The sequence below is a fragment of the Sarcophilus harrisii genome, chromosome 6 (assembly GCF_902635505.1).
Source record: "Sarcophilus harrisii chromosome 6, mSarHar1.11, whole genome shotgun sequence".
Lineage (NCBI taxonomy): Eukaryota > Metazoa > Chordata > Mammalia > Dasyuromorphia > Dasyuridae > Sarcophilus > Sarcophilus harrisii.
This window is the reverse complement of record NC_045431.1, coordinates 253963934-253989501: the sequence shown is the minus strand read 5'-3', so window position 1 is coordinate 253989501 and position 25568 is coordinate 253963934. Positions and strand designations below refer to the sequence as shown.

The following is a 25568-nucleotide window of genomic DNA, read 5'->3' as shown; positions in this document are numbered from 1 at the left end:
AAGTAGGAAAAGAACTCAGAAAGATTTATTGGTTAAGATGAGGAGCCCATGAGACATGTAGACTAAACGATTAAAGCTCACTTGTCAGTATCAGAAATGTATTCAAGTCAAGAAGAAAGCCACTGTATGCTACCAAGGATTGTCGTCAGCAAGCCGTAGTCACAGAATAAATATTTGCTGAAAGTCAGGAAGAGTCAGAGAATCATCACTGCATTGTGTCTGAATAGAAGGTTGTGAATGCTCTCAAAAAATTACACAGCGTTTATTAATTTGGTATAACTTTTTTTTAGGATTCTGCATGTATCTCTACAGAAATAAATGAACATTTAGCATTAAACAAGGATTTTGAAGTCCTTTTCAAACATACTATATTATCCTTACAGATAACATATAAGCTAACTGTATGATGCTCATGTTATTGATGTAGGTTTGAAACATATAGAAATTAAGTGATAAGCTGGTCATCATGCTGTTGGGGGAGCAAACAGGGGTTCAATCCATTTATATTTTGTGTTCCAATCCAAAGCTCTCTGCTGCACATCTTTCTGGTACATAAATCATGTATGAAGCTTTAAAGAAATCAACATTTTTAAACAGATATTGATCAGTGTATTGTAAAAGTTATATGTGTATATGTCTCTTTGTGTGAATATAAAAGACAATATAAAAGTCCTTCCCAATTAGATTTCATCCAAAGCTTACTTTATATACTATATAATATTTATGTACTGGGAAGAATCTAAGTTTGCCATCAGTGACAGTTGCATTTGTGAATATTTCTTTGTGGTCATAGATGTGTCCATATTAAATGCAGCAGGATCATTGAAATGAAAGTATTTATGAGCTTTGTAATTACAGTAACCTACTGTTGAAAAGAGTTGTATTTTCTCTGTGATCTCAAGAGGCCCATAGGAGCGTCATAAATATTTCATTAATATCTAATGAAAACCAAAAACAGGATTGTTTTTCCATGATTTCTGACTAAAACAAGAGCAGGTACATCATCACCCCTGGCCACAATGGTGTTGATGTTGCCTGACAAATCCATCTTAGCTTCTTCCAAAATTACAAGTGTTGTCATAGAGAAGAGACTGTAGCAGTAAATAACGAATAGGTATATTTAGAAAACTATAGAACAACTTCAACTTATAAAGGAAGAGATATAGAGGTACACACAAGCATTGTATAGTCTTATACAGATGCATATACATATGTATGGATATGTAAGTAGGGTTATAGATATCTATGTATATGCATGAATGTATTTATATTTGTGTATAAGTTAATCTGTATATGTGTGTCTGCTTATATATATGTACTCACACAATGTCTTTATATATATATATATATTTAAATTTGACTTTTCTTCAGGGATTGAAGTAAGAAAAGGAAGAAAAGGGGAAAACAAAATTACAAAGTACACAACAGAAAAGGAATGAAAAACTACAAGAGTAAAGAAAAGATGTTCATCTCTGAATAATTGTCATACATATTATATAGGGTTTTTCATAAGAAAATGTATTGCTTTATATTATAAATCCTTTCTCATGTTCAATTGTGTACATGGCAAAGTGTTCTTCTTTTCCTATTTTTGGATTTTATTGTTAAATAATAAAGAAAAATGTATTTACTAACTTTATTCTATAAAAATTATCTGATCATATGAGTAAAGTTTTTATGTGATCTATAAAATATCAATGCTATTCTAAACAAAAGGCAAATATATTTACATACGTATATAATCAAATAAATACACAAACATATGAGACATAAAATAGAATTAAAAATCCCTATTTACAAAATAAAATTAAAATACACTCAAATAAGAATACTTGCAACAAGAGTGTAAAAAAATAGAAAACTAGTGGGAGTAAAATATTTTCTAAATCTTTGTATTTCTGTAACAACTAAGGATTAATGAAGATCACCTTATTGTTAGAAATATGCAGAATCTGCTTTTGAATTCCTGTTTTATAACAGAAACTTTTCTCTTCATTCCCAGGTCACTTTGGATCTGAATATCATTCTGACCAGAAAATAAGGAATGCAGTCTAGCAATGATATCCTCTGCATTTTACATATGTGTTTCAGATTATAATTGGAATCTTTGGGAATGGTTTACTCCTTTTCTTGTATGGCTTTAATTTTGTCACTGGTAAAAGGATAAGACTAATAGATACGATTTTTGTTAATTTGTTCCTTTCCCATATTGTAATGATTCTTTTCAGGGAATACTGATTGCAATTTTGTTTGTAACCAGGAAATTTTCCTGAGTGACACTGAATGCAAAATCATTGTTTATCTGCTGAGAGTGGCCTGAGGAGTTTCACTTTGCAATACTTGCCTCCTGAGTGTCTTCCAGGCCATCACCATCAGTTCTCTCAATCCAATTGGGCCAAGCTCAAAGCCAATGTTCCAAAATACATTGTTCCATCATGTGTCTTCATGTGGGTACTCAATTTGTTGGTAGATGTAGTTGTGCCTCTACATGTGATTGGGCCTGGGAACAACACATTCAGTCATCTTAAGAAGAACAAAGGATACTGTTTAAAAGACTGGCATGCTGTAATAACCTCTAACCTTGTTATGTGGAAGACACTTTATGATGTGGTATTTCTAGATTCATGGCCATTTCCAGTGGCTACATGGTGCTTGTTTTGTTCAGACACAAATGGCAAGTCCAACATCTTCATAGCACTAGTGTCAACCCTATTGCCACCCCAGAAACCAGAGCTACTAAAGTAATCCTGTTGCTCATGATTACATTTGTATACTTTAATTCAGTTAGTTCTATTTTTGTTATTGTAATGGAAAAATCTAAAGATACAAGCCAGTGGACTATACATATGTCTGCATTTTTACTTCATTTTACTCAACAGTAAGTCCTTTTGTTTTAATCAGTAGTGATTCACAGATCCTCAGCTATTGTAATACTTTCAAAAGAATAAAAATTCTCATCCTCATTCATTAAAACCTCAGAACAAATATATTTAAATTATGAAATTTGAAAGAAGAAAATAAATTCAAAAATCTCACTTTGAAAGCTTTATTTGTGAAAGAAAACACTGGAGTAAAAGAGAAATTTCTCTTCATCAGAACATGAGTATTTTGCTTTTTCAGATGTCTGGTTCTGTCCACCAAACCAATAATTTTTTTTCCAAAGCAAAAGAGTAATGATAAATGATGGTTGGTACAAATTCCAAATTGTGTTTCCATCCTTCATGGAAAACATCTTGTAATGTCACCAATTTCAATACACATAAATGTCAAGAACCAATGATAAAAGAGGTTAGGATCTGCACAGGTTTAACCAAATATGCGATAAAAATTTTTAAAAGTTATTTTTCATTACTAGAAAATCATAGGCCTTAGCACTGTGTCTCTGTTCTCTAGATTTAATCAATAAGTTTTCATTTTCCTAATCCTTTTTTTTCTTACAGTAATGAGATTTTTTTCTTATTTTATTTTTTGTTATAGCTTTTTATTTACAAGTTATATGCATGAGTAATTTTATAACATTGACAATTGTGAAACCTGTTGTTCCAATTTTTCCCTCCTTCCCCATCCCTCCCCAGATGGCAGGTTGATCAATACATGTTAAATATGTTAAAGTATAAATTAAATACAATATAAGTATACATGTTCAAACAGTTATTTTGGTGTTCAAAAAGAATCAGACTTTGAAAGAGTGTACAATTAGCCTGTGAAGGAAATCAAAAATGCAGGTGGACAAAAATAGAAGGATTGACAATTCTATGTAATGTTTCATAGTCATCTCCTAGAGTTCTTTTACTGGGTGTAGCTGGTTCAATTCAAGCAATGATATTTTAAATAAGTTTTTCCTTTTTCCTCAAATATATCTCAATTCTTCAGACATTTTTAGAGAGGGAAATGAGAAATGGAGTTTAAGCACACACACACACACACACACACACACACACACACACAGAAAGACAGAGAGGCAGAGAGAGAGAAAGAGAAAAGACAGAGAGACAGAGAGTCAGAGACAGAGATTGAGAGAGAGACAGAGAAAGAGAGAGAGACACAGAGAGAGACAGAGACAGACATAGAGACAGGGACAGAGAAAGAGATAGACAGATAGAAAGACACAGAGACAGAGAGTAGAGAGAGATAGAGACAGCCAGACAGACAGACAGACTTATAGATAGACAAAGACAGAGACAGAGAGAAAGAAAGAATACTTTGAAAAGTATTGATATTAGAAACAGTATGGCTGTTCATTTGCTTGGTAGAATGAGAATAATTAGTTTTGACTCTGAGATTCAAGATCCAATTTCTGGTCACACAACGTAGATTTTGGTATTTGTGTCTACTGTGAGTACTGAGTCTACAATAAGTCCTTTATATTCTGTTTATTTTAATTTTTTGAAAAATTATATAGAGAACAGGACCAATCAAAATCTGAGGTTCCAGCCAAATCTAAATAGTTCTTTTATGCACCCAATGTTAAGTTTTGAAGAAAGAGGGAGTAGCATTCTGTAGTTTCAGAGTGAGTGAACCACAATTGCCTTCATTCCTTAGGGAGGAGAGAGTCTCTTCCAAAATAAGAACTAGAACTGACAGAATGAGAACAGTGACCATGCCTTTCTCTACATCCTTCAATCCTAGAATCACAGAAAATTTACAAACTGAAAGAGCTACTTATGAAAACCACAGGGAAAGAAAGAAAAGCAATAACTTTTGAAAATAAAGTCTAAAACTTGAGGCAGTAATACCCCTTCATTACCTCTTCCAACAGGTGAAGAAAGTCAAATTTTGAATGAAATTCAAAGTTATATAAGTAAGAAAAGTGAGCAAACCATCATAATATAATCTTACCAAAAATGTGTTATGGTGACAAGAAAGCTCAAAACAAGTAAAGCAATCACAAAGAAAATGGATTTCTGATATTTCATGAAGTGATGCATAATTCCTAGAAAGTTAAAAGTAGTATAAATGAGAAATTCATCTTGTAAAAGAAAACAGTATGAGTATGATTTTAGAAACTGTTGGAATCTTTACAAAGTGTTAAGAAATTGGAGTTGATAGAGACAATAATTATCTAATTTGGCATGGTTCAATATGATTGATTTGATCTTAGAAAGAGATATTTTGGGCCAGAACTTGAAACAAGGTACTAAGTACAATTGATGGAAACAATGCTTGTGTTCATACCTTTAGAGAGCTCATAAGTATCTAAGTACTCAATGGAGTTCACACGTTTGGGAGAATTCAGGGTTTACAAAGAGATATCTGAATTCACACCTCCCTTAGGGCCAGAGAGCATGATGGGAGATATCCCACAATCCCACTCTCGGAGAAGTAGCATAAATACAGCTCCAATAAATTACTTGAGAGAGTTTACTTCAGAGTTTTCTTGGGAGCTCAAGGGAGTTTTCTTAGGAACATTGACTTGGGTCGGAGAGGACCACTCTGGGAGGAAGCCCACAAGCCCTATCTTTGAGGCAAAAGAGATTCATTGTATCTTCTACCTTGGTGCTGGCTAGAGTCAGAAGGACAAACCTTTGGAGACATTCAGGCAGAGCTCTTGGACCCAAGTGGAGAGATAGGCCTCTGGAGCTAACCAGGCTATATTGAAGGACACAATAAAAGATCTGAACTCTTTTATCACCTGGCTGTGTTTTGGAAAAAGAACATCACAAGAAACCAGCTTTTTTTAATTAATAGCTTTTTATTTACAAGTTATATGCATGAGTAATTTTACAGCATTGATAATTGCCAAACCTTTTGTTCCACCTATAACCAGTAGATGTTAAATATATTAAAGTATAAATTAAATACAAAATAAGTATACATGACAAACCATTATTTTGCTGTACAAAAAAATTGGGCTTTGAAATATTGTACAATTAGCCTGTGAAGGAAATCCAAAATGCAGGTGGGCAAAAATATAGGGATTGGAAATTCAATGTAATGGTTTTTAGTCATCTCCCAGAGTTCTTTCGCTGGGTGTAGCTAGTTCAGTTCATTACTGCTCCATTGGAACTTATTTGGTTCATCTCATTGCTGAAGATGGCTAGGTCCATCAGAATGGATCATCATATAATATTTTGTTGAAGCATATAATTATCTCCTGGCCCTGCTCGTTTCACTCAGCATCAGTTCTGCTGGTCATTTCTTACACAACAATAATATTCCATAATATTCATATACCACAATTTATTCAGCCCTTCTATAATTGATGGGCATCTACTCAGTTTCAGTTTCTAGCCACTACAAAGAGGTTGCCACAAACAGTCTTGTACATACAGGCCCCTTTCCCTTCTTTAAGATCTCTTTGGGATGTAAGCCCAGTAGTAACACTGCTGGATCAAAGGGTATGCACAGTTTGATAACATTTTGAGCATAGCTCCAAATTGCTCTCAGAATGGCTGGATGTATTCACAATTCCACCAAAATGTGTTAGTGTCTCTGTTTTCCCACATCCCCTCAACATTCTGCATTCTCTTTCCTTGTCATTCTAGCCAGTCTGACAGGTGTGTAATGACATCTTAGAGTTGTCTTAGTTTGCATTTCTCTGATTAATAATGCTTTGGAGCATCTTTTCATATGGCTAGAAATAGTTTCAATTTCTTCTTTTGAGAATTATCTGTTCATATGCTTTGACCATTCATCAACTGGAAAATGGCTTGATTTCTTATAAATTAGAGTCAATTCTCTATATATTTTGGAAATGAGGTCTTTATTATAACCTTTGACTGTAAAAATGTTTTCCCAGTTTATTGCTTCCCTTCTAATCTTGTCTGCATTAGTTTTGTTTGTACAAAAACTTTTCAATTTGATAAAATCAAAATTTTTGATTTTGTGATCAGGTCTTCTCTTTAGTTCTTTTTTGGTCATAAATTCCTTCGTCTTCCACAGGTCTGAGAGGTAAACTATCCTATGTTCCTCTAATTTATTTATAATCTCATTCTTTATGCCTAGGTCATGAACCCATTTGACGTTATTGTGGTGTATGGTGTTAATTGTCAGTCGATGACTTGTTTCTGCCATACTAGTTTCCAATTTTCCCAGCAATTTTTGTCAAACAGTAGGTTCTTATCCCCAAATTGGAGATGTCTGGGTTTGTCAAACACTAGATTGCTATAGTTATTGACTGTTTTGTCCTTTGAACCTAACCTATTCTATCGATCAACTAATCTATTCCTTAGCCAATACCAAATGATTTTGGTACCCGCTGCTTTATAATATAATTTTAGATCTGGTTCAGCTAGGCAACTTTCATTTGATTTTTTTAATTAATTCCCTTGAAATTATTGACCTTTTGTTTTCCATATGAACTTTGTTGTTATTTTTTTAGGTCATTAAAATAGTTTTTTAGAGTCTGATTGGTATAGCACTAAACAAATAGATTAGTTTAGGTAGTATTGCCATCTTTATTGTATTTGCTCGCCTATCCAGGCATTTAATATTTTCAATTGGTTAGATCAGACTTAATTTATGTGGAAAGTGCTTTGTAGTTTTGCCCATAAAGTTTCTGATTTTCCTTGCAGATAGATTCTAAGTATTTTATACTATCAGTAGTTACTTTAAAAGAATTTCTCTTGTAACTGACTGCTGGATTTTTTTAGTGATATTTAAGAATGCTGATGAGTTATGTAGGTTTATTTTGTATCCTCAATTTTGCTAAAGGTGTGGATTATTTCAAAATAACTTTTTAGTAGAATCTCTAGGGTTCTCCAAGTATACCATCATATCATCAGCAAAGGTATAATTTGATTTCCTCATTGCCTATTCTAATTCTTTATCTCTTTCTCAACTCTTATTGCCAAAGCTAGCATTTCTAAGACAATTTGAATAGTAATGGTGATAGGGGCAATCTTGTTTGATTCCTGATCTTACTAGGAATGCTTGCAAGTTTTCTCTATTATAAATGGTCTTACTGATGGTTTTAAATAGATGCTACTTATTATTTTAAGGAACAGTCCATTTATTCCTTTATTCTCAAGTGCTTTTAATAGGAATAGATGTTTGGATTTTATCAAATGCTTTTTTGCATCTATTGGGATATTCATATGGTTTTTATTAATTTGTGGTTGTTAATATGGTCAATTATACTGATACTGTTTCTAATATTGAAGCAGCCCTGCATTCCTGGTATAAATCCTACTTGATCATAGTGGATTATCCTGGGGATAATTTTCTGTAGTCTTTTTGCTAATATCTTATTTAAGATTTTAGCATCAACTAATATCTTATTTAAGATTTTAGCATCAATATTCATTAGGGAATTGGTCTATAATTTGCTTTCTCTGTTTTCAACCTACCTGCTTTAGGTATCAGTACCATGTCTGTGTCATAAAAGGAATTTGATAGAACTCCTTCATTCTCTATTTTATCGAATAATTTATATAGCATTGGGCAATTGTTCTTTAAATGTTTGGTAAATTCACATTAAATCTATCTGGTCTTAGGGATTTTTCTTAGGGAATTGATTAATACTTTGTTCTATTTTTTTTCTGAATGGGACTATTCAAACAATTTACTTCCTCCTCTATTAGTCTGGGAAGTCTATATTTTTGGAGGTAGTCATCCATTTCCTTAGGTTATCAAATTTATTGGCATAAAGTTAGCAAAATAACTCCTTATTATTTCTCTAATTTCCTCTTCATTGGTGGAAAGTTCTCCCTTTTCATTTTAAGACTACTAATTTCATTTTCCTCCCTCCTTTTCTAATCAGATTTACCAAAGACATCTATTTTATTGGTTTTTCTTACAACCAACTCTTACTTTTTTTATTAGTTCAATAGTTTTTTTTTACTTTCAATATTATTACTTTCTTCTTTTAATTTTAAATTTCAAATTTAATATTTGATTGGGGTTTTTAATTTGGTCTTTTCTAGCGTTTTTAGTTGCAAGCCTAATTCATTGATCTTCACTTTCTCTATTTTATTCAGTAAGCCTCTAAGGATATAAAATTTCCTCTTATTAGTGCTTTGGACATTCCACAAATTTTGGTATGGTGTCTCATCATTTGTCATTATCTTGGTAAATTATTAATTTTTCTATAATTTGCTGTTTCACCCATTCATTCTTTAAGATGAGATTATTTAGTTTGCAATTACTTTTGATCTATTTACCTCTAACTTTTGTTGAATGTAGTTTTCTATTGAATGGTGATCTGAAAGAAAGCATTTACTATTGCTGTCTTCCTGCATTTAATTTGGAAGTTTTTATGTCCTAATATATGGTCAATTTTGAATAGGTTCCATGAACTGCTAAAAATATATTCCTTTCTTTCTCCCTTCAGTTTTCTCCAGAGATCTATCATACCTAATTTTCTAATAGTCTATTTACCTCTTTGATTTCTTTCTTATTTGTTTTGTGGTTTGATTTGTCTAATTCTGAGTGCAATATTGAGATTCTCCCACTATTACAGTTTAGCTGTCTCTTCTTGCAACTCTTAACTTCTCCTTTAGGAAGTTAGATGTTATACCACTTGATGCATATATGTTTAGTATTGACATTACTTTGTTGTCTATGCTACCCTTTAGTAAGATAGAGTTTCTTACCTTATCTCTTTGATTAGGTCAATTTTGCTTTTGCTTGATATGAGATAAGGATGGCTACCCTGCTTTTTTTACTTCACCTGAAGGATATAGATTCTGCTCCAGCCTTTACCTTTACTCTGTATATATCTCCTTGCTTTAAATGTGTTGCCTGTAAACAACATATTGTAGAGTTCTGACTTTGGATCCAGTCTGCTATCTGCTTTATGCAGAGAGGGAGGACTATTGTGTGAATCTTACTCTCATCAGAGTTGGCTCAAAGAGAAAATAATTGACATACTTGTTTTACAGAAAATCTTCTCTCACCTCATTAAAAAGAGGGAGAGGAAAAGGGAAAAGGAAAAGAGTAATAAGGGAAGGGTACAAGAAAGGGGAAGAGATTCAAAGGGGACAGGAAAGGATTCTAAAGAGGGTGAGCATCATGATATAAGTGGGGCACATAAGTTTAAAACTGGAAAGACGGTTGGGGGCAAGTAAAAGAAAAGCATAATCTGGGGATAATAAGATGGCAGGAAATAAAGAATTAGTCATTTTAACCATAAATGTGAATGGGATGAACTCTCCCATAAAGTGTGGGAAAACAGGGACTTTAATACATTGTTGGTGGAATTGTGAATACATCCAACCATTCTGGAGAGCAATTTGGAACTATGCTCAAAAGTTATCAAACCGTGCATAGCCTTTGATCCAGCAGTGTTTCTACTAGGCTTATACCCCAAAGAGATACTAAAGAACGAAAAGGGACCTCTTTGTGCCAAAATGTTTGTGGCAGCCCTGTTTGTAGTGGCTAGAAGCTGGAAAATGAATGGATGCCCATCAATTGGAGAATGGTTGGGTAAATTGTGGTATATAAATGTTATGCAATATTATTTTTCTGTAAGAAATGACCAGTAGGATGAATACAGAGAGGCTTGGAGAGACTTACATGAAGTAATGCTACGTGAAATGAACAGAACCAGGAGATCATTATATACTTCAACAACGATACTATATGAGGATGTATTCTGATGGAAGTGGATTTCTTTGACAAAGGGATCTAACTCAGTTTCAATTGATCAATGATGTACAGAAGCATCTACACCCAAAGAAAGAACACTGGGAAATGAGTGTAAACTGTGTACATTTTGCTTTTCTTCTTGGGTTATTTTACCTTCTGAATCCAATTCTTTCTGTGCATCAAGAGAACTGTTCAGTTCTGCACACATCTATTGTATCTAGGATATACTGTGACATATTTAACATGTATAGGACTGCTTGCCATCTAGGGGAGGGGTGGAGGGAGGGAGGGAAAAGTTGGAATAGAAGTGAGTGCAAGGGATAATGTTGTAAAAATTGCCCAGGTATGGGTTCTGTCAATAAAATGTTATAATTTAAAAAAAGAGAGATGCAGAGGCACAAACAAGTATTGTAGTCTTATATCGATTCATCTATTTATCTATCTATCTATTGGTATATGATTAGAGATGTCTATATATATGCATGTATATGTATATTTATATTGATATATGTGTGTGTGTTTGCACATATATTCACATGCATGCATATGCATTTGACAAACAATATACATATATATTTTAAATTGTAGTTTTCTTTGGGGAAGAAGGAGGAAGGGAAGAAATGTGAAAAAAAAGTAAAACAGTACATAGTGGGAAAAAAACCTATGAGATGCAAAGAAAAGATGGTCAGCTCTGAACACAATGTGCAGTATATATTATAAAGGCTTTCAACATAAGGAAACTCATTGCTTTATGTTTTGAATCTTTTCTTATGTTTTTTGTGCACATGGCAAAGTTTGTTTTCTTTTTCTACTTTGCATTTAAATTGTAAATAATAAATATAAAGTGAAATGTATTTAACTTTTTTGTAAGAACAGATATGATCCTATCAGTCTTCAGTTTTTAGCTGCTATATATAATATCAATGCCATTCAAAATGAGGCTTATATATTTATGCAGGCAATCAAATATATAAACAAATAAACACATAAGATATAAAACAGAATTAAAATCCCTATTCACAAATAAAACCATTTATTTATTAATTTTTTTATTATAATAACTTTTTATTGACAAAACACATGCCAGGGTAATTTTTTATAACATTATCTCTTGCACTCACTTCTGTTCCGATTTTTCCCCTCTCTCCATTTACCCCCTCCCCTAGATGGCAAGCAGTCCTATATATGTTGAATATGTCATAGTATATCCTTGATACAATATATGTGTGCAGAACCAAACAGTTTTCTTGTTGCACAAGGAGAATTGGATTCAGAAGGTAAAAATAACCCGCGAAGAAAAACAAAAATGCAAACAGTTTACATTCTCTTCCCAGTGTTTTTTCTTTGGGTGTAGCTGCTTTTATAATGCTGTATTTCTGTAACAACTAAAAAATACTGAAACTTGTGTCATTGACAAGATATGTGCAGTTCGGTTTTTGAATTTCTGGTTTTATAACAAATACCTCTCTCTTCCTTCCCAGATAACTTTGGATCTAAATACAGATTGTGTCCAAGAGAATACGGAATGCAAAGTAACAATGATATCCTCTGCATTTTACATATATTTCAGATTATAATTGGAGTCTTTGAGAATGGTTTATTCCATTGCCTGTTTGGCTATAATTTCCTCACTGGTCACAGGATAAAACCCATTGATACGTTTTTTGTTAATTTGTTCCTTTCTCATCTTGAAATGATTCTTTTTGAGGCGTTCCAATTGCAATCCAAGTTTGTATCCAGAAAATTTTCCTGAGCGACACTGAATGCAAAATCATTATTTCTCTTCAAAGAGTGTCCTAAGTACTTTTACTTTGCAATACCTGCCTCCTGAGTGTCTTTTAGGCCATCACCATTAGTTCCAATAGCCCCAAAAGGGAATTGCTGAAAGCCAAAGCACCACAGTACCATGTTCCATCCTGTGTCTTCATGTGGTTATTCAATTTGTTGGTAGATGTGTTTGTGCTTCTGCATGTGACTGGTCTTAGGAATGACACAGTCAATAACCTTAAGAACAACCTAGGATATTTTTCTATAGACTGTTTCTATTTCAAAAGCACTTATCTGGAAGATACTTTATGATGTGGTACTTTGGGGATTCATGGCCATTGCCAGTGGCTACATAGTGTTTGTTTGGTCCAGACACCACTGGCAGGTGTAACACCTTCATAGCACTTACCTCAACACTATTGCCACTGCAGAAACCAGAGTTACTAAAGTCATCCTTTTCCTCATGGTTATCTTTGTATGCTTTTATTCATTTAGTTCTATCTTCCTAATTCTAATGGAAAATTTTAAAGATACAAGTCAGTGGGTTATACATATCCCTATATTTTTGACTTCATTTTACTCTACAATCAGTCCTTTTGTTTTAATCAATAGTCATTCACAATTCCTCAACTGCTGTAATATTTTCAAAAGGATAAAACCTTATCTTCACACATTACAAACTCATAACAAACCCATTTGAACTATGAATTTTCAAAGCAAAAGATAAACAAATTTTTATCCAGAAAAATGATTTTAATATGTATGTATATATTCTATAGGATACTGTAATACTATGTGATATACAATTATGTATAATATAAATTATCACCAGTTACAATAATATCTAATATCTGGCATCTTTATCGCACTTAAAGGTTCTCAAAATGTTCTACACATATTATTTTCTTAGAGCTTTTTGGAACAATAACTTTTTTTATTTTTAAAATTCATGAAAAGGTAGTTTTGAACATTTATAGTTTTAAAATCTTGTGTTCCAAACCTTCTTTTAGAAGAGAAGTAATCCAATTTATGTGAAACATATGCAATTCTTCTATGCACATATACAAAATTATCTAGCTGCACAAAAATCAGATCAAAAAGGAAAAAAAAATGAGAAAGAAAACAAAATGCCAGCAAAAACCACAAAAAGTAAAAATACTATGTGATGATCCACACCCAGTCCCCACAGGACTGTTTCTGGATTCCGATGACTCATCACAAGACAATTGGAAGAGACTTGAATCACCTTGTAGCTGGAAAAAGCCACATCTATTAGAATTGAAATAATCTTTGCTGTATATACAATGTTTTCTTGGTTTTACTCACTTCAATTAGCACCAGTTCAGGTAAGTGTTTCCAGGTTTCTCAGAAATCATCCTTCTGATAGTTTCTCAGAGAATAATAATATTCCATAACATTCGTGTGTCATAACTTATTCATCCATTTCCCAATAGATCAACATCTACTCAGTTTCCAGTTCCATTAACACCATTAACAAAAAGAGTACTCTCACACCAGAACAGGTGCTTTATGTCAAAGGAAATCCAGAAACTTGAAAAAGAGCAAAACAATCTCTGCTGGAGCAGACATAAAAATTCAAATATAATCTTTTATAAAAATACTCACCAGCTTATCTGGTGGATAATGGAGAGAAGACTTGTTCTCTTCCTCAATCATAAGGTAAGAGAACAAAGGTAAAGAAAAATTGAGCTCAGTAGAGACTTCATGAAATAATGGCAAGAGCTTGTGGCAATAAAGTTTGCAAACTAGTGGTTGCCTTCCATCTCCTTGTTGCTCAGAGCCAATATCTTCTTCATTCCATGTTCTACCATATTTGAAGATCAATAGCTAGTGCTAGTGACTCCAGGATTTCCAATGAAATGATCCATTTTAATCAAGCAGGTCTTTCTCTACTAATGCTAGATATTTTTTGATCATTGTGCTGACAAAATGATCCATTGGGAACAATTCCTTCATGAAACCTATTACTTCTAATTTAATTCACATCATACTTCAACATTTCCTCTTTGAATGGAATAAGCGATTTTATAGATGGTTTTATTCAGGGAGCAGTATGATGGAGGCTTTTATATATGGAGCTTTATACATCATGGATATGAAATTCTGGTAGAGTTGCATTATCCATCTAAGTCTGGTTTAACTAAAACCAGCTAAAGTAAAGACAGAGGTATTTCAGGGAGTAATATAAAACTCTCTGTAACCCAGGGATGCAACAAACAGCCAGGTGATATGGAGATGGAAAACTTTTGTAAGTTAAGAAATCTGAGTTCATACATTAATATCATTTTTTCCAAACCCTGGATTGTTGAGCCCTTTCAATTATCTTTTTCTAACTATGATATTGACAGACTTGAACAGAGCACAAGATAAATTGTCTAATTCTTCTAACTCTACCTGGCCTTTGGCTTATCATTATTTACCTACTCTACACAGTTGCCTAGTATTATGTTTCCACATCTTAAAAACAAACTAAACAAAGACAACTTATACACACAGAAATATACACAATTTAACTGATCCCATGGATGTGAATTGATGATGTTCCCTTGTGAAGAAAAAAGCCAACCTAGCTATATGAATTACAACCAATTCCAATACTAGTATCTGGTTGGATAAAGTGATTGTGACGAGGAACTCTTTTATCTATCAGTCAAAGCTCTGTGCATGTTTTTGAGATACTCTTTAGCATATTTTTGGACAGCCTAAGGCTGTAATTCCTTTGTAAAAGTTCTGGTTATTATAAAGACCTTTGCTAAATTCTTTCCTTGACTATGGTCTCCTCTCCCTCATAGTGCTTTCCCTCTAATGGTATCTTTCTCCTTACTCTGGCTAACTCTGGTTAATCTAACTATATAGTCTTCCAACTCTTGTCTATTTCATATTTGCCATCCTAAGTGCCTATTTGCCACTTATTTTGGTCTGTAAACCCTTCTTCTAAATAAAATTTCGTTTTGGAGAGAGAATGGCCATTCTGAATTTGCCCCATATTTATTTCTAACGTGGTATTGCTATCTTAACCCTATTACTACAATTCCCTTAATGCATCATGTAGTTTGTTAAAAACAAACTTGTAAAAATTAGAACATTATTTTCTATTTACAGTTAATAAAAATGCTAATTTCATATGATGTGATGAGTATCACAAGATATGTTGCTACAATGGGCTACCATAATTAATTATAATTCCTTTTTAAAAACAGGAATCAATTAGAATTCGCTGCAGAAAAAAATCACAAATATCTCTAGATTTTAGGCACTGCGGCCCTCACATCCTGGTGCTCAGAGAGCACTATATTTATTGCCTCCCTTCATAATATAAGGCAGAGGGGAATAAGTTCTCTCACAATTGGAAGGAGCTGTTCCTTTAGAGATTATAATTACTCACTTTTAATCGCTGCTGGGGATTTTTAGCTGAGATAAAGGGATGTTTCTTTTTCAGACACATGACAAATTCCTTCTGCAAATTGGTGTTTTTCAGGTGACAAGGTAATTAGGGCTCTTGGGGGAGATGAGCTGAGCAAAGACTGTGTGAATAAGTCTGACCATCTCCACAGAACACATATATACACACTTACACAAGCACACATTCTCTCACATATACACAAGTGCACCCAACTCTACCCACTGCTTTGACAGCACAGATCAGACTGGTGAGGAACTTTACACCTTTGTCACAGAGACCAGATTCCCAGAAATCTCATCAAGGAGAAAGGTTTTATTTCTCTCAGTGTTTGGGATGCAGAAGAGACCTTGCAGATGAAGCATCAATAGGGGTTAGTCGTTTTTAGATTACACCAGGGACGTATTAGCTTTTCTTTGGCACTTTTTGGTACCTCTGTTTTTGTCCCCTCCCTCATATGGTCCCACCCAGGCTAAGGGCACCATTCAGTGGTTATGATTCAGAGGCTTAGAGATTCTGCAGTGAGACATTTGGGGAGAAAATTACATCCTGATTATTCTCTTTCTCTTTTAATCAGGAAAGGCACTATAACTTTTGGGTCTCAGTTCTGATATGCGCTTTAGACTGAATACCCACCTCACTCTGCAAGCTCAAACTGATTAAGCACTCTTGGTCTTAGGGGCCTGGCTGCTCTCAGGGGTTTCAGGCCCTTTATCTTTCGTCTGTTCAAGTGGATGCTTCACAGCCTGATCTCTCTCTCACTCCCTCCTCTTCTCCTTCTCTTTCTCTCTCTCCTTTTCCTCCTCCTCCTCTTCTTCCTCTTCCTCCTCCTTTTCCTCCTCCTCCTCCTCCTCCTCCTCCTCCTCCTCCTCCTCCTCCTCCTCCTCCTCCTCCTCCCTCTTCCTCCTCCTCCTCCTCCTCCTCCTTCTTCTTCTTCTTCTTCTTCTTCTTCTTCTTCTTCTTCTTCTTCTTCTTCTTCTTCTTCTTCTTCTTCTTCTTCTTCTTCTTCTTCTTCTTCTTCTTCTTCTTCTTCTTCTTCTTCTTCTTCTTCTTCTTCTTCTCCTCCTCTCTCTCTCTCTCTCTCTCTCTCTCTCTCTCTCTCTCTCTTTCTCTCTCTCTGTCTCTCTCTCTCTACCAGAATCTCAGACTCAGCGATTAGGAGCAGAAAATATTTCAGAGAAATTGATCTAAAGCCCCCATTTTATAGGTGTGGGAACTGAGATCCAAAGACACTTTGGGAATTTTTCAAAGTTAAAACAACTTATGTTTTACTGAGGCTGTATTTCAATGCACTTGTTCTCTGACTGTTAGGTAGTTCCTTCTACTGTGCTTTTCTGTTCCCTGGATGGCTTTTGTAGCTGTTTAATTTCAATGCACTTTTTCCTGATCAACTGAAAGATGTTTTCAGTGCAGTCTTCCACCCATCAAAGTTGTTTTCTGGCTTTTTCTTCATGGAATCTAACTTCAGCCACTGTAATACTGATGGTTAATCTAAAGTTTAGTGTCTTCCAGCATTTTAAAATTTACTTTTTACTAACTGGGAAAACCCAGTTATCTCTCTGTCTTAGTGCCTCAAGTGTCTTCTGCAGCCTTGAATCATAATAGAGTGGGAAGGTCTCTCATATTAAAAACATAGGATTTGGGGGGCACAGATAATTTTCTGACAGAAATAAGGACTGCATCCTGCATGAAAGAGAAGTGGGATCGCATTTGATATTGCTTATTCTAATTGTAATTATTCTTTCTAATTAATTGATTCCCTATAAACTGAGGTTAAATAACTTTAAATTCTTATGAAAAGTAAATTTCTATGATAATTATTTATTATTTTACATAATTTCATAATTGTACTATTATTAATAAAATGCCAATAATATTAACAATAATTTGGAAACTGTATATGTGCCTCTTATAAATTTTTCCTCAATTTTCTTTTCACTTCTCTGCCAGGCTCTTTTTCTTCCCCTCCCCCAGTGCACTAAATGAAGCAATCGATAGAATACTTGATCTGTAAGTCAGGAAACTTGAACACTGATTCAGTTTCAAACACCTGATAGTTGTGTTATGCTGCCCTAGTCATTGATTCTCATCTTCCTTGTGTGTAATTGTATAATCGTATAATTGTATAGTATACATTGTATAATGTATAATTGTATATTATATGCATGTAATAGGAATTGAATAATTGTATAATGTATATGTGCATATATTATACATAATTGTATATTAGGAATAGCAATGCATACAATTCTTAGGATTTTGTGACTTAGCTAATTGCCTCACACATTGCTGGTGCTTGCTAAATGCTTCCTTCACTTTGAATTTCCTTCTTTCCTTCATTTAGTCTTTACTGCCTTCTTTTCTTCCAAGCTTTTCTCACTCTGTTATATCTGGAATTATTATATATTCAATTATATTTGTATGCTACACATAAATAGATGCCTAAGGTTATTTCTTGTCATTTCTATGTGGGCTGCTGATTAATGTGTCTAAAGTTAATTGTTTTGCTATGTATTCTTATAGACTCGTTAATTTATGTTGGAGGCACCAATGCTCCTGCCTGAAGTGGTCCCTTCTTTTTCAGACTGTGTTCCTCTTTACATTGTCTGCTATCCTTAAGAAATTCCTTTTCATAGTCCTCTGTTCTGACTGGGAAACAGGATGGGTTTCAGACTTTATAAACTGCTATTTTAGTTTGTCGTGAATGTTTTAAAATATTTTATATGTATTTCATTACTAGATTCAGAGTATTTTCATGTATATTATGGCTAGGCCTATACTTTCATGCAATTATTCTGTTTCACATGGTAATTGCTTTGCTTGAGAAACCTCAAGTTCAATTCTATGTTATCATTTTTGCCAAACTCAGTCCTCTTATTTAAATACTTTAAATAAATTGATCAAGCATACAGGTTATTATTTCTCCATAACTTTTCATTGGATCTCAGATTTCTCTGAACCATTTCTCCTATCTACTTTGAGTATTTCTCCTATCGAATATATTCGATAGATTTAACTTCATGTAGCATATATTTACAATGTATTTTTATTAAAAGATCTTCACAATTTACCTAAATGTTGAAATAATTGAAAGATATTTGCTGTGATTTCAACAAAGAAGAGGTTATTATTATTATTTTCAGTAATTCAGGGTTTATTTGCCAATTTGTACAAGTCTGACAGTTGTCTGTAGTCAAATATTCTAATAAAATGCAGTCTTCGTGCTCAAACATAATCTTGCTTCATGAACTAATAACATAATCCTACTGACAATAATTCCACTCAAGCTTTTAAAGAAGTTTAACTATGGATCTGTGACTGATGTTTTTCAAGATGCATCAATGTTAAAAAAAAAAATTAACAGAGAGGAATTTTACTAAACTTCCTATCTTTCTTTATTCATATAACTAACGAATTTCATATATAACAAATTTGGAGATTGTTTTATATTGTGCACATCAACTTCCTCCTTTTAGCATTCTTTTTGTACTATGGATAGACTTTTAAAACAGCAAGTATCTGTCCGATTTCAATTCAGTGTATATACTTTCAACTTCCAATTTCTACAGTGGTGAGCATAAATGTATTAATAATGTTCATAATGCTAAAGTAACTAAAATCTAGAAGGTGGAATAATTATGAATAGATATAATCTATACACATGCACAAATATATATTAAATATTTAGCTTCTACACGTAAATAAATATTTATGTAAATAATCAATACCTATATATAAAATACATGCAAAATAAATGTATATTATAATATAAAAATAAGTATTTTAATTGGAAATTGAATTATAGAATGAAAATATTTAACAAGATAAGAATACTAGAAAAATAATCAACAGAATTTAACCATTTATATGTAGATAATATTTTGGATAGTACTTTCTGTCTGGAGCTAGAAAGGCATGATTTCAAATTTTACTTCAAAGATTTATTATCTACATAACCATTCTCAATACCATCCAGTTCTGTCTGTCTTAGATTTCTCAAATGTTAAATATAGATAATAAAAGCACTCCCTGATGTTTTTCGTGTTCAAAACTTGTTATGTATTTGTATAGTGATTACCATATTGCTGATATAAAATAGTCTTTAAAAACATTTGATTCATTGTGTTCCTCAGTAAGGATTTCTTATGCAAAATTTATCTAAATGAGTTAATTTCTTTGAGCCCAAAAATGCTGCAAATCTTTAATGATCAACAAAAATAATGGTTGATAAATCATAGATATTGAAATAAATATGAAAAACTAAGTATTTTGTCAATGAGAAGACAGTAATATTTCCTTTGAGGAGGAATAACTCATAGACTTTAATGGGAGTGATAATTATGGATTTCTTAGCAAAGCATTCTATAATTATTTCTTTCAATCTCTTCCCAATGGGCTGATAAGGTTAATGACTATGCAAGATAGTTTATTCTATTTATACATCTAAATGTTTACTCTAAAACCCACCATAATGGTTTTTATAAGGTTTCTCAGTTTCTCTCCAAAATTAAATTTATTTCATCTTTGAAATCAAGTCATTTATTTTAGCTGTCAGGGATTGCATGTGCATTTCTTTTTTTAAAATTTTTTTTTATTTAATAGCCTTTTATTTATAGGATATATGCATGGGTAACTTTACAGCATTAACAATTGCCAAACCTCTTGTTCCAATTTTTCACCTCTTACCCCCCCCACCCCCTCCCTAGATGGCAGGATGACCAGTAGATGTTAAATATGTTAAAATATAAATTAGATACACAATAAGTATACATGACCAAAACGTTATTTTGCTGTACAAAAAGAATCAGACTCTGAAATATTGTACAATTAGCTTGTGAAGGAAATCAAAAATGCATGTGTGCATAAATATAGGGATTGGGAAATCAATGTAATGGTTTTTAGTCATCTCCCAGAGTTCTTTTTCTGGGCATAGCTGGTTCAGTTCATTACTGCTTCATTGGAAATGACTTGGTTGATCTCGTTGCTGAGGATGGCCTGGTCCATCAGAACTGGTCATCATATAGTATTGTTGTTGAAGTATATAATGATCTCCTGGTCCTGCTCATTTCACTCAGCATCAGTTCGTGTAAGTCTCTCCAGGCCTTTCTGAAATCATCCTGTTGGTCATTTCTTACAGAACAGTAATATTCCATAATATTCATATACCACAATTTATTCAGCCATTCTCCAACTGATGGACATCCATTCAGTTTCCAGTTTTTAGCCACTACAAAAAGGGCTGCCACAAACATTCGTGCACATACAGGTCCCTTTCCTTCTTTATAATCTCTTTGGGATACAATCCCAGTAGTAACACTGCTGAATCAAAGGGTATGCACAGTTTGATAACTTTTTGAGCATAGTTCCAAACTACTCTCCAAAATGGTTGGATTCGTTCACAACTCCGCATGTGCATTTCTATAAGAGCTTGTTCTTAGTTTCTTAGTCAGAAAGCTGTGTCCTTAGTAAATATTAAAAATTCCCACCTTTGACAATATAGTCATGGAGATTTATTTGGCCAATACATTTTATAAGTCAGAACAATTCCTTTTGTGGAGATTATTAACATGCCCTGAAAAGGTTCTGAGTTATTTTATTAAGTTTTGCTCGACTTTGAGTTGTGGATGTGTTTCAGCTATATGAAAATCTTTGTGATGCCATTTGGGGGTTTCTTGGCAAAAATAGTAGAGTGTTTTGCTATTTCCATCTGTAGCTCAAAATGAGGAATTAAGGCAAACAGAGTTAAAATTCCTGGTGACACAGAGGTAGTAAAATTAAGGCTAGTTGAACTCAGAAACTTTGACTGCAAGGCTAATATTTAATCTACTGAACTACTAGCTAACACACTCATTGAACTACTTCTTAGTTTACAGTCAAATGTATGTCTATGGGTTGTGAGTGGGGACACACAGTCATTAAACATAGTTGAAGCTAGATATATTTAATTTTTGGCCATATGGACTAATTGGAAGCAATATTTTTCCTAGGAGCCATCTGAAACAAAGCAAAGGTTTCCATAGATAAATGAAAGATTCTGTATTTCTTTAATTTTCATTCCATTCTCACAGCAAAATTTATCTAATGCCTTTGAGGAAAACCATTGCTTTATCTTATTTCCAGACAAAATGATTGATACATTGAAAGACCAATAAACATTTAAGAATCTCTGAAGTTATTATGGCATGATTTTGTTCACCTTGATACATGCTGTTTACATGTTGTTTACATGTACATCATGTTACATGTTGTTTAAATATTTTATTTTCAGAAATTGAATGTACCAATAAAAACATCTATCATGAAAGAGCTTGGACTACATATTTAAGGAGAGAGAAGTGGTCCTTAAAATAATCATATTGGGCCATGTTTGGCAAGAAAAGAATTTATGACAAGAAATGACTCATACTATAGTATCATAGTCTAATTATCAATTTGGATGAGGCAGATACTGAAATAGGAAAAGAACTCAGAAAGATGTATTGGTTAAAATGAGGAGCCCATAAAAATTAATCCACCGAAGTCCACAGGGCCACCTTAGACATCTATTAAAGCCAAAAAGAGAACAACTGTGATTTATCAATAACTATATTCAGCAAGGAATAGTGAAAGTACAAGTATTTGTTGAGTTTCAGAAAGAACCAGAGAATCAGCATTATATAGTGTTTAAATAGAAATTTGTGAATGCTGATCTCAAAAAAATTTCTGAGTTTTCATTTATTCATCATGTTTTTTTTATGATTCTGCATGTAGCCCTACAGAAATAAATGAAAAGTGGGAAGTACATCAAATCCATTTTATATATGATATCATTTGATCCTTTTAGAAAAGGTATACCCTAACTGTATGTTGCTCTTTTACTGATAGAGGTCTGAAACATATAGAAATTAAGTGAAATGTTTTCATCATGGCGTTAGGGAGCAGCACAGAGAGTTGCAATCCATTTATCACTTGTACCCCAAATCCAAAGCTCTATGTTCCACATTTTACTGGCAAAAACTGTGGATGAAGCTTTGAAGAAACCAACATTTGAAAAGAGGTATTTGTCAATATATCTTTTGAAAGTTATGTGCATATGAATGCATGTCTCTGTGTGCGAACACATAAGAAAACATAAAATTTTTTCCCAATTATTCTTATCCAAAGCTTATTTTATAATCGCTTCACTTTCCTGCCAACACTAATTTAAAAACAACAACAACCACAAGAAAAGCCTTTTTTCTTGTAACACTAAAATGTTAGATCACCTGTTTGACTTTCTCATGATAATCAGAATATAGGCAATTGATTTACTGTCCAGAATATAGTCATAAGAATCATAGAATTAACAAGGTAACAGGATTTCTCCTGCATTGAACCTATTTTGAGCTAACTTATAAAAGCAATTGTTGATTGTATTGTATAATGTTTTCTTTCTGTAAGAATCTGATCATATCAGTCTTCAGTATTTAGATAATCTATGGCGTATCAAAGACATTCTAAAAAATGAGGCATACAGATTTATGAAAACACACAATTGAATAAACAAATACACAAAGACTAAAAATATGATATAGAATTAAAAAATTCCCATGTACAGATAAAATCATTTTACAATGCACCAAAATGAGAAAACTTGAGAAAGTAAAAAAATGCTGTGAGTAAAATGTTTTCTAAAATTCTATATTTTGGGCATACTTAAAGGCCTTACTGCATTTAAGGTTGTCGTTTTTATGTCCTAATATGAGGTCAATTTTTGTATAAGTTCCATGAGCTGCTGCGAAGAAAGTGTACTCCTTTCTGTCTCCATTTCGTTTTTTCCAAAGATCTATCATATATAAATTTCTAGTATTCTATTTATTCTTTCTTATTTATTTTATGGTTTGATTTATCTAATTCTCAGGGTGCAAGTTTGAGATCTCCCACTATTATAGTTTTGCTGACTATTTCTTCTCGCAGCTCTCTTAATTTCTCTTTTAAGAATTTAAATGCTACACTACTTGGTGCATATATGTTTAACATTGATATTGCTATGCTACCCTTTAGCAAGATATAGTGCCCTTCCTTATCTCTTTTAAATAGATCAATTTTTGCTTTTGCTTGATCTGAGATCAGGATGGCTGTCTCTGCTTTTTTGAATTCACCTGGAGCATGGTAGATTCAGCTACAATCTTTTACCTTTATTCTGTGTGTATCACTTTGCTTCAGATGTGTTTCCTGTAAACAACATATTGTAGGATTTTGGCTTTAATTCCATTCTCTAACCACTTTGTCTATATGGGAGAGTTTACCCCATTCACATTTATGGTTAAAATTACCAGTTCGCTATTACTTGCCATCTTGGTAACCCCTGTTTATACTTTTCTCCCTTCTTTCCTCCTTATCCCCTTCCCCAATATTAAACTTGTGAGCATCACTTGCTTCTCCCAGCCCTCCCTTTTTAGTATCCCTCCCCCCCCAGCTTAGAGTTCCTCCCCCTATCTTACTCAGTTTCCTCACTATTTTTGTGTTCCCTTCTGCTTAGCTTATTCCTTCCCTTTTCACTTTTCCTGTCCCACTTTTCAATGAAGTGGGAGAAGTTTCACCATAAATAGAATATGTCTAAAATTTTTCACTTTAAGCCAATTCTAATTGCAGTGATACACACTATGTTCATCCCCCTCCATTCTTTCTCTCAGATATAATAGGTTTGCTTTGCCTCTTTGTGAGATGTGGTACCTCCATTTTACTCTTTTCCAGGTACAATTTCCTTTCTACCTCTAGTTTCTAGAATAAAGTATACATATATTCTTTATCTGTCTTTATAGCAGAAATATAGTCCCTAAGATTTCTTTTTACCTTTTTAGGTTTTTCTTGAGTTCTATATTTGTAGATCAAGGTTTTTGTTTAGTTCTGGTTTTTTCATCAAAAATAGGTGAAATTTGCTTATTTCATTGAACATCTATCTTCTTCCCTGGAAAAAGATGCTCATTTTGGCTCAGTAAGTTATTTTTGGTTGCATACCAAATTCCTTAGCCTTTCAGAATACCATATTCCAGGCCCTTTGATCTTTTAATGTGGATGCTGCTAGATCCTGGGTGATCCTTGTTGTGGCTCTTCTATAATTGAATTGATATTTTCTAGCAACTTGCAGTCTTTTTTTCTTCATCTGATAGTTCTGGATATTGGCCATTATATTTCTTGCTGTTTTGATTTGAAGGTCCCTTTCAGTAGGTGAATGATGAATTCTTTCAATTTTTATTTTACCCTCTGTTTCTATAACTTCTACTCAGTCCTCTTTGATAATTTCCTGGAAAAGAGTGTTCAGGCTCTTTTTTTCATCATATTTTTCAGGGAGTCCAATAATTTTCAGATTGTCTCTCCTAGACCTATTTTCCAGGTCTGTTGTTTTCCCAAGAAGGTATTTGATATTTTTCTCCATTGTTTCATTTTTTGGTTTTGCTTGACTGATTCTTGGTGTATCCTTGAGTTATTCCATTCTTTTAGTTTTATTCTGATTTTAATGATATATTTTCTTCACTCACTTTTTTAATATCTTTTTCTCAGTGTCCATTAAGTTTTTAAGTGAGTTATTTTGTTCTATGGAATTTGTTTCCATTTCTCCAATTTTATTTTTTAGAGAGCTATTCTCTGTTTCCAACTCACTAAGTCTATTTTTCAAGGATTTTTTTTTGCTTTATCCACTCTGTCTTTAAATGAGTGGGATGACTTATCCAGACTCTTGCCAAGCTTCCCTTTCCTTTTCCCACTTTTCTTCTAGCTCTTTTGTGCGAGCCTTTTAAATTTCTTGTATGAGATTCATCTGTGTTGAGGACCAGATCATATCCTCCTTTGGAGATTCATCCGGAGACAGTCTGTTTTTATTGTCCTCAGGGTT

At 33.3% G+C, this 25568-nt stretch overlaps 1 protein-coding gene across 1 annotated transcript in view; it reads left to right on the top strand.

The window, feature by feature from the left end:
* The window catches only part of LOC116420116 (vomeronasal type-1 receptor 4-like), a 44996-nt gene that overhangs the window by 10252 nt on the left and 9176 nt on the right, over positions 1 to 25568 (top strand). Inside the window, 2 exon segments of the mRNA XM_031943708.1 lie at positions 12726 to 12830; positions 15794 to 15801. Coding sequence (XP_031799568.1) covers positions 12726 to 12830; positions 15794 to 15801 — 113 coding nt within the window.